Source organism: Photinus pyralis, unplaced genomic scaffold, assembly GCF_008802855.1.
Source record: "Photinus pyralis isolate 1611_PpyrPB1 unplaced genomic scaffold, Ppyr1.3 Ppyr1.4_LG7, whole genome shotgun sequence".
Lineage (NCBI taxonomy): Eukaryota > Metazoa > Arthropoda > Insecta > Coleoptera > Lampyridae > Photinus > Photinus pyralis.
Genome location: NW_022170738.1, coordinates 28,236,043 through 28,253,088, shown reverse-complemented (window position 1 = coordinate 28,253,088; position 17,046 = coordinate 28,236,043). Strand labels below are relative to the sequence as shown.

At 37.4% G+C, this 17,046-nt stretch overlaps 1 protein-coding gene and 1 long non-coding RNA gene across 7 annotated transcripts in view; one reads left to right on the top strand and one right to left on the bottom strand.

Annotated features, from left to right (window-relative positions):
- The window catches only part of LOC116175853 (ras-related protein Rab-3), a 50,254-nt gene extending 35,281 nt beyond the window's left edge, over positions 1 to 14,973 (bottom strand). The window contains exons 1-2 of one of the 5 annotated variants that reach the window (XM_031494192.1): positions 14,854 to 14,973; positions 13,060 to 13,142 (exon numbers count right to left, since the gene is read on the bottom strand). Coding sequence is in view for 1 of the 5 variants with exons in the window: in XM_031494190.1 (XP_031350050.1) it covers positions 13,060 to 13,142; positions 13,258 to 13,270 (96 nt within the window). In the remaining 4 variants the exon portion in view is untranslated. Of the gene's footprint in view, positions 1 to 13,059; positions 13,143 to 13,257; positions 13,294 to 13,440; positions 13,460 to 13,752; positions 14,042 to 14,853 lie in introns of those variants that run through there. The other 4 variants (XM_031494191.1, XM_031494193.1, XM_031494190.1 and 1 more) reach the window with 4 other exon arrangements.
- On the top strand, positions 14,832 to 16,716 carry LOC116175854. 2 transcript variants are annotated; one of them, XR_004146365.1, is made up of 3 exons: positions 14,832 to 14,967; positions 15,019 to 15,336; positions 15,394 to 16,716. It is a non-coding gene; the product is annotated as an uncharacterized LOC116175854 (long non-coding RNA). The 2 variants fall into 2 exon arrangements; XR_004146366.1 differs by having other exon boundaries at positions 15,019 to 15,340.
- The last annotated feature ends 330 nt before the right edge of the window (positions 16,717 to 17,046 follow it).

Here is a 17,046-nt window from a genome sequence, read left to right as displayed (position 1 = left end):
CGGTAAAGTGACAGGTGCGGCCAGTAAAGTGACGAGCGGCAGAAAAGGTAGTCTGGTCTGCCTCTGTCATGGAAACTAAAATATCCTGACAGAAAGTAGGCATGAAAGTGAAGGTTTCAGGACGACTTTGGGTAAAAATATTTTATTGTACTAAAGATGGGTCATATCCTGTGCCCTGTCATCTTTTTTGCTACCTACTCATCCAAAACTTGTATTTAACCTTGACTGGAACCAACTTTGTGTATATGCATTTACTGTTTTTTTTTAATCATTGTTTATACTTGATAATTTTACTTTTACTAGTGCCCTTTTCTCTGGATTTATTAATCACAGGTCAAGATTATTGCACTTATCATTAAGTTATAATTGATTTATACTGATATTTTGCAACATGTTTCTTTGTTTTGGTGTAATATTAATTAACGTTATGCTCCTTACGCTGTTTGAACCAGATAATAATGAACATTAACTTGGTCCTATTGGTTTCCTTGTCCGATGCAAATGCGGTAAAATTTTGTCATTGTAATTGGCAAAACGTAGTCCTCGTCAACTTGAAATTGCCGTTCAACGCTTCCAATAAATTAAGTCCAGATGCTTGTAAAAACACAGTGCTCGAACACAGACCAAACGAAAGCAAAAACCTTAGCAAAACGTAGTCCTCATCAATTTGAAATCGCCTTTTAAAATCGCCCCGTTATCTCAAACAATTACCTTTATCTCTCTCAAATAAACGAAAAACTCAATCATTCACATCGAAACTGCATTAATGAGCACCTTGATAAACAAGTAAAATTAGAGGTACAAAATTTCTTAATCTAGCAATTCCAAGAAATATTTATCATTTATACAGGAAATAAACAAATACAACCTGCACACTCCATTTGGAAAACTGTTTTGTGTTAACCTAATTAGACGCACGACATTAGACAGATACAATAAAATTTTGATGGACTTAATTAAACAATTAGGCACCCAAATCCATTCCAAATGTCTTAATTGATACATACAACGTTCTGCCTGACATTGTTTACACATCAGTATTTATGTGTGTACTTGTTTTTATTTCTCAAAAAAGAGTCACCTTGCTGATATTGCTAATCGATTCTTTAGTTGACCCTTGTCATGTAATGATTGAGGTTTTATGTCAACCCTTTTCTAAGTTGGTGCAAATATAAGTATGTCCTATTTTCTATTCGTTTGAATACACTTAATTTGGGACGTTTTTTCCCTTTTTTCTCAATAAAATCCATTTTTTTGAAAAATATTTAATTATGCAAATTAATTATAATTAAAACTGCATATTTTTTATGTTTCATATTTTTCATCATCTGCATATGAAATAAGCTTTCGAATGATACTCCAGCACAATTAGAACTGGAGTTACAAGGGGGGGGGGGGCATAACGTCGGAAACTAAGGTACAATCACAGATTTAAATATACTATTTAAATCTGTGGTACAATTTTGGTACAAATGAGATATGAGTTGTACACATCAATATCTTTCATTCCTGAAATTTTCGCCTTTTATGCAATTTCTGGCAGGTCTAAAACATCCACAACTTAGGAATATGCGGAAACGAAAGAGCTGACCAAGCTGCAAAAGAAGCATTACACTTGGACCTATCTACTGAGCAAATATAGCTACGTACTGACCTCCAAAACAAGTTAAGGAGTCATTTGTAAACTGGTGCAAAAAGGCTTCTGGATATGCATAAGGTATTCACTGTCCTTTTCTTATGCCAGAACTGAATACTTGGAATTTTTGTATGTTTGTTCTAGCTCAACCTCTGTGTCCAAGCTTGTTTCACACTAAGACGATACTCACCCTCCACTTAAGGTACAGTTGATACTCGTACAATGAAGTCATTTACGAATGTGTCACACTACAGCTAGCACCAAGCTCACGCGCGTTCCTATTTTATTTCATTGTATCAATTTTGAGCGTACCATGAGTGAGAGTGAGCGTTGCCGTAATGTGAAACAAGTAAACAAGTTTTTGTAATAGGCCAATAAACCCCACATTTTATGACCATTGAATTATTAAGCTACACACATTCGATAGGTTCGGTGCTTAATTTAGCGAAATGGAGAAAGGGAGACAAATCGCTCATTTTACGACAATTTCTGATTTTATTATCCTAATATACGAACACTTGAAATGATACGCCCAATCTTTTGCAATTTCCGACAGCCTGGAAAATCAGTTACGGAATTCATTCGGATGAAACTCTTCTAATCCACATTTTACCAGGTTACCAAGGTAATCACACAGTGTTTCTTTAACTGTTGTAACATGGCATAAATTTATAACATGAGCGCATTTCAATATTTATCCCTTCGGCATCGATGTTGGAACTTCCATTAAACACTGAAGGATCACGTGGAAGCACTGAAACTACTTAAATTATAGGGCAAGTTGTTAAAAGATGAAGTTTCTGTCCAGTAGGCGTTTCTGAAAGGGTCAGTAGTATAGAAAATATCCTGGAAAATAAAATAAAATTGTGAGGAAATAACTGGGCTTAGATTCCGTTAATTAAATATGAATACCTACTCGGAAATAAAGTTTACAAACTTTTACCCAGACAGAAATTACATTTCAGTTCTGAGATAACATCACTGTCATTTATTTGTCGATTTTTCGCAAATCTCCCTAAAATATAATATGCATCTTTCGGTATATGAACAACAAATAGTAACTAAAGCACAGATAACCGTCCTGCACTGAAAGCAAGATAAATTGATTTTCCGTTGTAAAAGCCACGTCATCTACCGCCTCACCGCCGACTGACAGTATATTGGTTATTATCAATTGGGTCCGTTAACTTGGCCCCCCCACTGTTAGATTTGATAGTCGTATTATGTTAAAATGAATGCGCTCGTTATGCGCTCATATGCGCCACCGATAATAACTCTTGCGCCATTATGGTTTTTTAGAAATCCGGAAAAACATTTGGGGGGGGCCAAGTGAACGTAGCCCCCCCCAGTACGTATTTTGTCGCATGTAACTAGGTAACCTGATACATTGGGTTATGCGCTCAATTGCGCCACTTCAATTAAAGCTTGCGCCATTACGGTTAAGCCGTGACAAATTTTCAAAAAGTGGGGGGCCAACTGAACGTTTTTAAAAGTTACTTTTTTCTATCATCTTTCCATGCAAAATTGTACTCCTAGGTATGCGCTAAAATGCGCCGTAAAAAGATATCTTTGCGCCATTCTTGTTTTTTGGTTATCCTTAAATATATTTGGGCAATACCTATTTGCCTATTAGGTATAGACGTAACTAAGTACTTACTGGTACTAAGTGTATTTCAGGTTTTGTTACAAGAAAAATAGCTAAGTCTGTTAAATGTTCCATATGTGCAGATGCGATATTCGCATCAGAGAGTCATTCAAAGCTTTTAACTAGAAAAAATCGTAGAGGATTTTTGCACGTATCAAGCGATGCATTAAAAATTTACCAAATTGCTGAAAATGTGTTCAGGTTTTCCATTCAATCAACACCACACCGCGTTGTAAACAAAATGGTTATCAGCAGTCTAAGAAAAATAAATAACAGTTACAGCCCATTTGGGTTTTTGGATAGGCATTATATTGAATCAAAATCCGCTAAATAATCATATCTTACTACTTACATCTTTAGTTTTAAGAGTATATTTTCCCATACGTGTTCACCACCAAAATACACATATAAATCAAATTAGGACTAGAGTAAGGCAGTTATATACCAATTTAGTTCAAATAAAATACCAATAAATTCGATTAAAACAGTTAACAGCTATATGTTATCTTTTTTTGCTACTAAAATTTAGGATAAATATGGCTAAAGCAAGCTACAGAAAGTACGTCTGCCCCGCAATGAACAGTTGGTTGCCTATCCTATCTTGACAACAGGCGTTCATAGTAAAATCTACGTTACGCGCGGTCTAGTTATAACAAGTCTCTGTCAATAACCAATGATAATATTTGAAATTAACAATTAAAAGAAGAAGTTAGCAAACTACATAAGGTGGCTTAACAGATTTGAAATACCCAGAAGGGCTAATGCTAAGTTGACAGTTGTGTATCTAACAACCTTAAATTGAATGGTTACAGGCAAGTCTGCGGCAAGTTGCAAGAAGCTTTATGCATAACTTGAGCAGTGTTTAGAATATATTTTACAAATAACACAGCTTGATGTAACGAATGCCGACTTTGATCTAAACACTATTCTAATGAAACTAAATAATTCCTTACTTATGTTATTGAACCGAGCAGGTAGGCATAACAAAACTGGATCTGGGATCATAATATTACAAAATACTTGTCCTCGTGTTTGAATGAATAGACAACCCCCTATGTGTGACACCACTTTGACGGTGTAAAAACAATAGAAGAGTTGTAAATCAAATAAGTTAGGTAGGTCGGCAAAATCAGATGCACGGGACATTAGAGCCTAAAAATGGGAGAAAACGTTATGGTTACGTTATGGTGAGTTTTCCCATTTCAAAGCTCAATTTAATTTAAAAACGTTGTAATAATAAAGATCAGGAAAATGATGTACATTAACGGACCCGATCGAATAATACTAACATCTCGTCTTAATAATAACTTTGAATTCGCCGCATTCCCATTTGAATAATGGTCAGGACAATAATACATGAACTACATTGCGACATAATGCATTAACCCCGAACCAAGTAAGTTAATACCTATTAGTTATGGTCGATTTTTGCAAAACCGAATGAAAATTGCACAATTAGAACATAACTTCACCGCATACCCATATATACTTATATAGGTACTAAAAACGGTTCCCAAAAACTATAATAACAACTTATGTCTACGGCGCATTTGAGCGCATGATGGAAGGTACGATGTAGTGCAAAAACTATGTTAAAAACGTAACTTTTGAAAACGTTAAGTTGGCCCCCCCCAACTTTTTGAAAATTTGTAATGGCTTAACCGCGATGGCGCTAGCTTTAATTCAAGTGGCGCAATTGAGCGCATAACCAAATGTATCGAGTGGCATAGATACCGGTAGCAAAATGTATTATGGAGGATTACGTTCACTTGGCCCCCCCCAAATATATTTTAAGGATAACCAAAAAACAAGAATGGCGCAAAGATATCTTTTTACGGCGCATTTTAGCGCATACCTAGGAGTACAATTTTGCATGGAAAGATGATAGAAAAAAGTAACTTTTAAAAACGTTCAGTTGGCCCCCCACTTTTTGAAAATTTGTCACGGCTTAACCGTAATGGCGCAAGCTTTAATTGAAGTGGCGCAATTGAGCGCATAACCCAATGTATCAGGTTACCTAGTTACATGCGACAAAATACGTACTGGGGGGGGGCTACGTTCACTTGGCCCCCCCCAAATGTTTTTCCGGATTTCTAAAAAACCATAATGGCGCAAGAGTTATTATCGGTGGCGCATATGAGCACATAACGAGCGCATTCATTTTAACATAATACGACTATCAAATCTAACAGTGGGGGGGCCAAGTTAACGGACCCTTATCAATTATTATCAAGTGCTTTTGTAATTCGTTTGAAATACTCTCACAGGGTAAATTTTCTATTCAAAAAGCAGTTTAGCTCAATAATTCGACCGATTGCGTTTATGATATACCCAAATCTACATTTGTCGTCGTTTCTGTGTCGCTATGGAATTGGGTTAACTGTATTTATCTCGAAATCTCGAGATGGAAATATGATATTTGCCAATTTAGTAATTACGGTTGGATTAGTCCCAACTCCCAATGGGGTTGCCTTTCCTTAATAGTGTATGATACCTACTTAGGCTTGTCGGAGGGTTAAATCTTAAATCTTTCGTCTCAATGCACGCGACATCTCAGCTAATTTCAGACGTTAAGTGTTTAAAGGGCACTTTAATTAAGGTCCCTCAACGCAACATAATATAAACATAAATGATGCGAAAGCATCAGAAAATGTCATTGAGATTAGAGATTGAAGTATCAACTGAAAATCGTTTAAATTATATCTTTTCGTCGTACGGATGGTGGTACGAGTTATACACCGCATTGAACGTATGGAACGGACGCACCATAATGAACTACAGAAACCAATATCCTGCATATGCAACCTGCAAAATGACGACTATCTTGGCTCTCTTATTCTCCGCAAATAATGCACATTAGTATAAGGTAGATGCCAAATTGTTTGCACTACTACAAAGTCACAATGCATTAAAGAGTGCAGCAAGAGGATGTACCGCTTATTGTACCCGTCTGTTTCTCTTTGGATTCTTCCGGATACGCGAATGAAAGGTCTCAATAAGAGAAATGAAGCACTATACTAACACCTCTCCTCCTCGTTTTTGAGATCTGTTATAATTCCCCATATACCGAGAAACAAGTGTCGGAGGGGGTACTCACAAAAGGCGATTGGAACATCTGGAAGAAACACACCCATTGGTGATGTCAAAACTTTAAGTGCGAATATTTTGAAACTAAAGTAAGGTACTCATAAAGGGCGAGTGCAACGTCTGAACCAGACTCCCGAGATCGCGTAACATTTATTTTCAACTGAAAGTTTCAAGATTCATTCCTATAATCGAGGAATACGGAAGATTCAACAGCCGCGTAATCGTACGATATATTTTTATTGCAAAAATTGAAATTAATTGCCGCATTACAAAAGAAAGCTGGGCCGCCATTTCGACGAAATGGTTGTCGTGTGTGCTTTTAAAATCTTTGCGAGTTGCCATTACAAGTAAAACTAATTTAAGGTGGCGTATTAATGCAAAAGAGTAACTTAGTTTTCTAGAGGAATCGACCGGATGGCTTATACCGTTAGATCAGAAAAAAAGGATCAAATGTCAACTATACATATGTCTAGATAAAGTCCTGCTCTACTGAATCCGCCCACTTTATCCGACCCTCCCTCCCCTACCCAATTAAAAATAAACGCAAATTAACGTACATGATATTTCAAAACAGTAATGCATCAATCCGATTAGGAGGCGTATTTTTTGAATACACAAAATTCTGTTTTGAAACTAAGAATATAAATTTTAAAACGTGGTAGATAAATTGTTGCATGATATGAAATTCACATCCCGTCTAACCCGAACACATATAGGAAACTATTTCCTCCCTCATATAGCCACATCCTGGTTATTTTCTAGTAGTATACCGAATTGGTGTTTCCTAAAATAAATTGAGTAGAGTGCTCCTGTTGATTACATTATACTAAGACTATAATGCAACGTTTTGCACAAATAGAAATTAAAAGGACGTCGAAGGTAAAACGGGAATGTGGACAACCTATTGGAACAGTCAGGAAAATATCGAAATTCCCTCCACACACCTAACAAAGCTGTTACTGTTACGTAGCGTAGATTGAAACAATGTCCCTTCAAATTATCTCATTATAAAACTGGATGTAACTGACAAATTTAGCAATGATAATTTATTGTTTTTCTATTTTCCGTTTTTTTTTCAGTTTTTTTATGAATAGATTAATAGAAACGCTTCACTCAGGTCAGCCAAATTTTCAAAAATATTCGTGCTTTACTAGATAATTCTGAAAAATGATTTTTCGACTTTTATTGGAACCACGGTGTAAGTAAGTGTAAATACAAAAGTTTTGAATTATTGAAACAAACATTGAAAGTCATACAGTGTGACCCTATTATACTATATTTGCTGACCCCACTTCGGTGCGGCGCGGCGAAAGAACGCGATTGGTTATTCTTTGAGTATATACGCTCACTAGGGTTTCAGGATTATTTAAAAATTAGTTGGAACAGACGTTTAGACCTTTTTTTAAGAGATTATCTAAAAAAGTGTTTGAGATTATCTAGTTATCATATAAGATGCCTTCAGAGGTTATTCAAAGATATTTCTCAGACCTCCTTCAGACATTCTTTCCAGATATTTACGCCCTTCTTGCGGGTATCCACTTTTAGGTATCTCCCAGATGTCCATCACGGATTTTTTGAAACATTTTTCGAATTCGATATTCTGAAATTGATTAGAATTTAAAAAATTTTTGGATTATTTTTGATGTGATTTTCCGGAAACGTTCTCTGGAAGATACGCATGATCGATTTTGCTTGGTTTAACGATTTAGATGTATATGGAAGGGAATCCCAAGATTGAATTCGCGTTCAGAGATTTGTTAGAGATTGGTTGACTAAAATCCCGTCCACTTAAAAATATAAACAAAGACAAAAAAGGTCGGAGATCGATCGATTCGAGAGGCCGCTTACGCAATTTTACGGGATTCGGCGTAATTACGCCGGTAGATGAAAGGAAGAAACAATTGGCCGTTGAAAATCATCGCAATTTGTAATATTATGTTCCAAGTTGGTACGAATGAGACTCCCAGATGGAAGTAGCTGGCGCCTAGGAGGCTGACAAACTTAATACGGACGTGTTATATAGCCTTAATATGAAGGAGATTGCGGCGAAGGGGGACATCGAAACAGAAGCCCTTATCTGTTACACTGTGGAAACAACCCTTAAGGAATTAAACTGAAAAATTGACATTTATGGGAAGATCAAATCTAAGGCTGATTCACATTTCGCTTCCACTTCCAGTACGAGTTACCAACTTAAGGCAGAGTCATCGAAAAAAGCAGTTGTTACAGAGGCTGCACCCCATAAAGGTCAACAAAATTTCAGCTGCTTCAACTGCAGCAACTTGGCCATCGCGCTTAGGAATGTAGGAAGTCGACGAGTGAAAGGGCTCGTGCTTCAATTGTGGATCGATGGAAATGAAAATGCATGACCAACTGCGAAAATTAAATCTGAAAATACCATTGTTCAGTCAACGACTCACGGTATAGTTCAGAACTCTTGCATATTTTATTCTTTACTCTCTGTCACCGATGAGCATGGTATTACCACAATCCGTGATATTAAAACCATGCTTGGCACTTGTAGTATGTCAAAATCTCATTCATAGATTTTTAGTTCCTCAAATTTGTTATTCTTTAGAATCAGTAACTGATTCATTTGCCGAGATCTCAATAGAAATCTTAGGTAGGTTTAAGGGTACTATTAAAATTGTTGATTTTTCCTTTCAAGTTAATTTATGTGTTGTACCTGATAAAACTCTGAGTCATGGCATGTTGTTAGGTAGGAATTTTATTAAATCAGAAGATTCCATTAAGTATACGTCACTCATAACATGCACCATTAGGCAATTCGAATTTTTACGAATACCGTTTGGACTGACTAATGCCCCTTGAGGGTTCCAGCGATATATCCACAAAATCTTTGGTGATTTAATTCAGTATAATAGTATGAACATGACGTTCCATTAAAAAAATTAAGAGACACCGTAAGCGTTTCCACAAATGGCCCTCAGAGCTTTGAGGTGAAATTTCTTCTTATTTAAGTGAAAATCTTAGTTTAATGTATTATACATGCATTGGAAGGTAATGTTCTCAATACCATCAATAAAGGTGTTCCGGAAATTGTTCAGAGGCCCTTAGAGGAATGTAACAGGCTAGTTTTGGTAGGACAGGCTTCTAGGGCGTAAAACAGTGAGGGATTTAAAGTACAAATATATCGGGCGTAAGGAAGATATGACCTATACAAGTCATAACTTGCAGAGTATCATAAAGATATTTGGTATAGGGAAATGGTTGAGAATTGAAATTGAAATTTACAATTGCATATCTAGTATGAGACATGGGAATCTTACAGAGTGGAAAAATCACGTTTTCGTGCCCAATATTTATTTTACAAATGGCAACGCATTTTGACAAGCACTTTCATGCTAATATATTTGCAGTTGGATTAAAAATAAGAACATAAAATAAATAAATATGAGCAATATACTAGATAATATAATTTATTTACTTTTTAATATTTTAATTGCAGTTGTTTATCAAGTCTTCTTGGAAAACAAAACATACTCACCTAATGACAGTGACATAGTTAAGCTTAAAGAACAGACAGTAAAAGTTTCTTAATTTTCCTTACATTTCAGTTTAATTTTCCGACAATGTATACTCAAAGTGAAACGTGGATATTTTATTCATATTTGATCATAGAAATTGCTCGCTCAGAGATCTCCAAATCGACAAAGCCACCTAGAGACAATATTAAAAGTGACTCTCGAAAATGAAGACTTTCAAAAACGTCACATTCTGATACAGAATTCTCATAAATCTAAAAATGTAAAGATATTGCTGTGTAAACAATGTCAGTCAGGACGTTGTATTTTGTAGTAAGACATTTGGAATGAATTCAGGCGCCTAATTGTCTAATTAATGTCATCAAAATTTTGTTTTCTTTGTTTAATGTCGTGGGTCTAATTGCGTCTTAACCAAAACAATTTTCCAAATGGAGCGTGCAGTCAAGTTTGTATTTGTTTACTTTCTGTATAAATGATAAGAGATTTCTTGGAATTTATTAGTTATCAAGGCGTGACAGTTTTGATGTGATTTATTAAGATTTCCGTTTTTTGAAAGAGACAAAGGTAATTATTTGAGATAACGTGGCTCTTTAAGAAAAATTATATTATTAGGTAGAAATTGTTGAATTAGATAGGAAAAAGTTCTAATAATTATAATGTACCGTTTTGAGTTCCATGATATTAGTTATCGTCGTTTTTATGCTGCTGATATTGGTTTAAAAAATTTATGAAATTCAAGTAGGATTTCCATTTAAACACGAGAGACGCGGAAAGAAGACGCTTTTGTTGAAGTTCGAGGCCACTCATCCAGTTCAAAAGCGTTATTTCGAAGAGGAGTCAGGTTATCCAGTTCGAGGCAATTACGTTTTAAGTTATCAAGAAAATCTGTTCGCAAGTTGAATTAATGTGCCAAGTTTGAAGGCTGCCTTGGTTTTTCATTTGTGCGCGGTGTTCGAGAAAATTGGTTATGCAAATATTTGGAGCTAATTTATTGGATGGGTCGGACAGCGATTTTAAGTTGATGAGGGCTACGTTTTGTATAAGGATAAATTTTACCGCATTTGCATTGGAGAAAGAAAGCAGGAGGGCCAAGTTTGAGTGTGTCATGATTAATCAGGTGTCTGTGGTTTCAGTTAGCGTAATTAGTGATTTGGTGTACGAGCTTTATTTGAATATTTTGTCTCGATAAAGAAAACTGTAAGTAATTTTAAGTTTTACTTGGTAGTTAATTGCAATATTGTTTTGAACACTCTCGTCCATTTTAAAAGTACAGTGATGGTTGCTTTTCTTGTTATTATGTTGTGTGTAAAATAAAATTTGTCAGTGTAATTTCACGCTAGTTGTGTGTTAATTCGAACCCTTCATTAACGACGAACAGAGAAGTTTCATGTTCAAATTACCATTAATTTGACTTGATTCTCGTCCAAAGTTCATTTTAAGTGTTTAAATTAATCTTTCCCACTGTCTCCCGTCATTTTTTCTGTATCGGGACGAGGATCTGTACCGAGAAAAGTTATAATTGAAGAAATAATTAGGTTTAAATAGTGTTTTGTGTATGGCTCCTTTTGGCCTGATATCATTGTACCTACATAGGGTTACATTTAAAAATTCAAATCAGACTCATTTCCGGCGAAACCGGATGTGATCACAGAGTGAAATTATATGTGAAAAATCTCCTTTTTCCATATCATTGACCTGAACCAACTTTAATTTTGATCCACCTTATACTCTAGAACCTATGACTTGTCCAACAGACACCCTATATATTCATTATCACTAATTTCATGTAATTCGGTGCGCTATGAATTAACGAATACCAATCTTCGTCGAGATCGAATTTTTTAGAGGAGAATATTATTGAGAAGTTGTACAAAGTAGGGAACGATATGCAGAAAATTGTCCTCCCATGGACTGAGATTTATATTAGTTACATAATGGGTTATAAAAGGAACGTCAATTTTGGAAATTTTGTTGGCATTAAATTTTACACCCTCGGTTCAGTTAGGAATAAACCCCTACGACCAAATTTGATGGTACCTATATTTGGCGGCTGCCTCATTATGATCACTATATAACCGAAAGAAATCGTTCACTTTTCCGGTTCAAGAGGTAGAATTTCCCTATATAAAATGAAGTATTTATCGTTTATTGCCATCTTTACTATTATTTAGATTATTTGTTCGATAACAAATAGTACACAATTGGCACAAACTTATTGGATAAGAGTCCCTTGAATTGTGTTGTCTGAACTAGTTTCAATGAATGTCTTAATAATTGAACTTCACCGCCCTCCAGGGACACTCAGTAAACAAATTCAGACGACCGTCCAGTAGACAACGAGTGTGCTCCAATTTATAAGTAGTTCAAGGATTTATTAAAAAAGGTCCGAGAGCTAGCTAAGCCAATTTTCATTTTGATGTGAAGAGCACTTTTATAGCGAACACAGAGATTTGGGACAATATGTTATTTACGGAACTTCAAGCTTCAATTTATTTTACACAGAACACTCGTGTGGTTCATGTAACCCACCACAGCTGCATTGTGGGAAAAACAAACCACAGCATAAAATTAGATACGTCCGATTTATTTGCAGATTTTTCAATGAACAGGTTTATGTTGGCGCAATAAATAACTCACTGTGGAGCACTCCAATAGGTTCAAAAGATTAATGACGGCCACTGTGGTCTAGTTTAATTTTAGTTTCCTTTGGAAAAATAAACTGGGAATGTTCCTGATGAATATTGTGCCTCTCCCACACATCGTATCGACTAGGTATATTGTGCAAGGACATTTTGTGCTATTCAGAAACCTGATTTCTTTAGCTGATCTTTTTTTGGCTTCCTTTATGTGAGAGATCAATTTAAGATTTTCCAATGTCACACCTAGGCCGCGTACGTTACACCACTAAGCACACCGCACAGCTGCAAGGCAACATAGTCCACAGGTGTCTGTTTTGGCCCGTAAATTGATTAAATGTCCGATTATAATTTACAACTCGAAAGATATCAATTAAGCTTCATTATCAAAGGAAGCATTTCAATCCCGATTAAGTTGGAACCGTCACGTAAACTCAAGCACACGATTGCAATTTCTCTAGTGGATCAAACAACTGAAAGGCATTGTTGTGGGGTTTTCCGCCAATGTTTCGGTCGAAATATAACTTAAAGAAAAATTTATTTACTCACATTATCGTGAATGTATCCCAGAGGTATTTCAGCCCACGAAAGTAATCTAGAACCTCGATTTCTTAATTGAAATGCGTAGTCGCCTGAAAACACAGAAAAGTTAAAAAATAAAAATAAAAACCTGGCATATCTGATCAGGTGTGGTCAAAGTGGGATGTGATTAGAACTAATCTGGGAATGCAGTAATTATGACTTTACCGTTTTTCTCCATGATCGAAGTGACTGGAGTTTAGCGTGCTAAATAGATAAGTTTGAGCACAGTAATGTACAGTAACATGACTTATTTTATTATCAGTGCGGTACGCTCCTAATCACTACTCTTGTAAATAAACATAGGGACGGTCGCTGAGACCTTCTTTCACATTTTGAAGTTAATTGTACCTTCAATGCTGATGAACACTACTTCATGGGTTTCACCAGAACGTAAAGGTAGGTCGTGTTGGCAACAGAGCACGATCTCCAGGTGGTTTTTCACACGTATTAACACTTAAAAAAACCACCATAGCACTGACCGCAATTTAAAGCGGAAATTGATAACAATGTTGATACCCGGAATAATTTCAAACACCTTACGGGAACTTTGCTTATAAATAAATGCATAAAAAAACGTTCCCAGTTATGTAATTACTTACCTTTGGTCGAGTGAAGAGTGCCTACCTTTTTAATTCTTAAGATTGCAAACAGTCTACGTACCTAATTATATGGGGAAGTTGCGTTGTAAAGGATTATATAAATATATACACAGCTAAAACTCCTTAAGGATTACACTGTTAATTTACAAGATTTAACTGTAGAAAACGGTTCGGTTTATAATATGACAGCGTTCGCTGCCTGCGCTTGAGTTTTCCAGTTTTCCACTGCTACTACAGGGAATCGATCAGCTGAAGTACACTCAGCGGCGGTAATATCCTAGTAACCTTCTGAAAATCGATAATTAAATTTAGATTTTAATTTCTGCTACTGGCGGCGAATCGTTCGGCCAAATAAAACGGAGGAAACGATTTGCGATTTACTCTAAAAAAAAATTGCTCAATGTCTAAAATTGAAGACAACCACGCGCGGAAGCGCATTAATGGCAGCTTAATCCGAAGATGGTGCAGTGAAGGTACAAATACCGAAAATTGGAAAGCTAACCCTATACAATTAAACGGTGGGCGAAAATTTGTTGGTGACTGTATCCGACGCTGCGCATGACGTCAGGAATCGCCGTCGATACAATGGGCGTCAAAGTCGGTGTTTGTAATACTAACGACCTCTATGTGTTGATAACCACAGGCGCTGCAGTTACAGGATTGTTTACATTTTTGTTCTTGCAACCCTTATTTAGCTGGAAGTATCTAAGTAATCTGTTATATTGAGAAAAGAATTACTTTATCGGCGAATTAAATTTAGTAATACAAGAGCTCTTTGTGAAATAAGAAGGACCCGTGCAACGAGAAGGCGCCACAAGTATTTTATTGGCTACAAACATTTTTTAGCTTCGTTTGAATCATTCGATTTCTTTACTATAAAAAACTTTCAAGTTTCAAAAGCAGTTCCTTTTTCACCATTTTCTTGGTCGTATCGATTCTTGTAAAAAAAATAGTAACGAGATTTCTCATAAGAAATTTTCACCTGAATCTGCCTTTATTCTGAAAATACAGGGATCTGTCTATCGAAGCAATATCATAACCTTTTTTATAGCCTGACAATTTGTTGCCAGTCTCATGGTGTATTGACTTTAAGTTGGGGAATTTTTCTTTCCAGGTGTGTTACCTCTGACATTTGGTTGCAATAAATTATTCTCCATCCTACCTCTGGTTAGTCTTCATACATCTTCTAACGTAGGTAATTATATGTAAATATGCTCCGGCTAGCTGTCAATCAGTAGTCCTCTTGTTGTGGTCACTCAAGGAAAAGGACAAATACGTAACTAATCAGTCAATAATATTTGTTAAAGTATGAAACGGTTATTTTCAGGTTAATCTTGACTGAAATGGCGTAAATAGTGGTTGAGGCGAAACAACCCTGTAAAGTAAATGGTTAAAAAGCATTCATGAGCAAAACGCACCTCACCTTGATACGAAGTATTCATCTTTATTTGTAAATGAACCAAACGCAATATACAATGAATCACCGTCGGGTACTAAAAGAAAATTTATTTTATTTTAATAAACACCCTGTATAATAAAAACTAAGCGATCTACAATACGTTAACAAATTAAGAATTTTCAGGTGCAGGTCTAATTTCTACTACCACCCGGCACCCACAAACACCAACGTGATTCAAAATTGGGAGTAGGTGGTTAAATCGCATTTACATAAGTATACAAAATGTTATTAATTTTATTTCAGCACGGCCCGATGATGAGTTATAAACACGAAATCGATAGCCTACAGAAAGATTTAAAAAAAATTTAGTTTTTTTTTTTATAATAAGCAATCTCTGTGTTATGTAGAATTAAACAGCGCGTGAGCATAAAATTCTCTTCAATACGTTATAATAAAGAGAATACGGTAGCACAATTGTTCAAAAATACCTTTAATGATTGTGCACCAGGAGTTCTAGGGGCGTTCTGCTCACGGCTTTTAATCAGAATGAAAATGGTCCTCCTTTCAGCTGTACTCTGCAGTCTACGGACCGTCTATATAACCCTAGGGCGCATCGGAATCCTTCAACGCGCGACTCGGCCATGCTCGACACGAGTAGCATGGAATTCACCACTACTAGCGGCAGTGCATCTCCAGATACAAGTGCGCTGCATGGTACCACCGCTGCCACCAGCTCAACCTCAAACCCAACAACGATTCCGGCCACGGTGGCTTAAACCATTGATCACCTGTCCGCCACACTATAAGTACTAAAGGGCACCACCACCGGCCTTCCTGTTTTCTTCGGGAGACCCACTCGAAGATCCCTCTACTTTCTTCGACGACCAGGAGAAATACTTCGCCAAAAATCCCGTTGCCAGCGAAACTCAACGCACCCTGGCTGGGCAGCAACTGCAGAAGGCGGTCGCCGGCTGGTGGAGGCCGCGCACATACCTCCCCATGACGAACCCCGAGGTGCGCAGTGAGTCACGTAGCATTACGATAAGTCAACGATCCAGACTGAACGCAGAGCTCGACAACCGCGACCAAAAGAACGATTCCGAAGTGCTCTTTCTTCAGCGGAAGGCCCAGCTCACTACACCGTTGCGCATCGAGCGGACGTACTGCACCCTATGGTGCGGTCGTTCTTGCCCCTACGAGCCCCCCGCAGTGTGATCGGGATTCTGCAGTTTCTGGAGGTGGTTGAAGAAGGCACTAGGCCAGTCGGCGCCAAACCTCCAAAGAGGTAAGCTTCCTTGCCTGCCTGCCATTACTGTCCCGAGCGTCACTTTCATCGAAACTGTCCCATGGCTCAAAGATCACTCCAAGAAAATGCTTAAGCGGCCGGGGTGCCAAGCTCTCCTCGGCAGTAATTCACCAAATACACGAGCCACCACAACTCGGGCTGCCAAATATCGCCATGGAACTTGGGGTTGGCCACCGCCTTGCCCTGCTCGACACTGGAGTCTCTCACAACTTCATCGATCGTCGGCTGACCACCCACATCAGCAAGGGTAGAAAACCAACGGGCGATGCCCTTTGGATTAAGTAATGCCTCGTCCATCGTTCAGAACCTAATGACGCCGAGGTACTCCGGGGGATCCTGAGGAAATTCGCCATTGTAGACCTCAACGGCATCGTGGCTTATTCGAACTCGTGGGAGGCACACCTCGATCACCAGCGGATAGTGATGGAGCGGCTTTACCAATACGTAGCCTCGCACCAGACAAGGATCACATCTATGACGCACCTGCGCTCAACCCGACAGTTCCGCAGCTTCTTAGGCCTTAGAAATTGACTTTGCGACTTCGTACCTGCTGTGCCGAAATTCAAGTTCCGCTCAACGACATGCTAAAAAAGAGGGCCGATTCACGTGAACGGCCACCGCGAGCAAGGCGTTCGAGGGTCTGCAAGAAG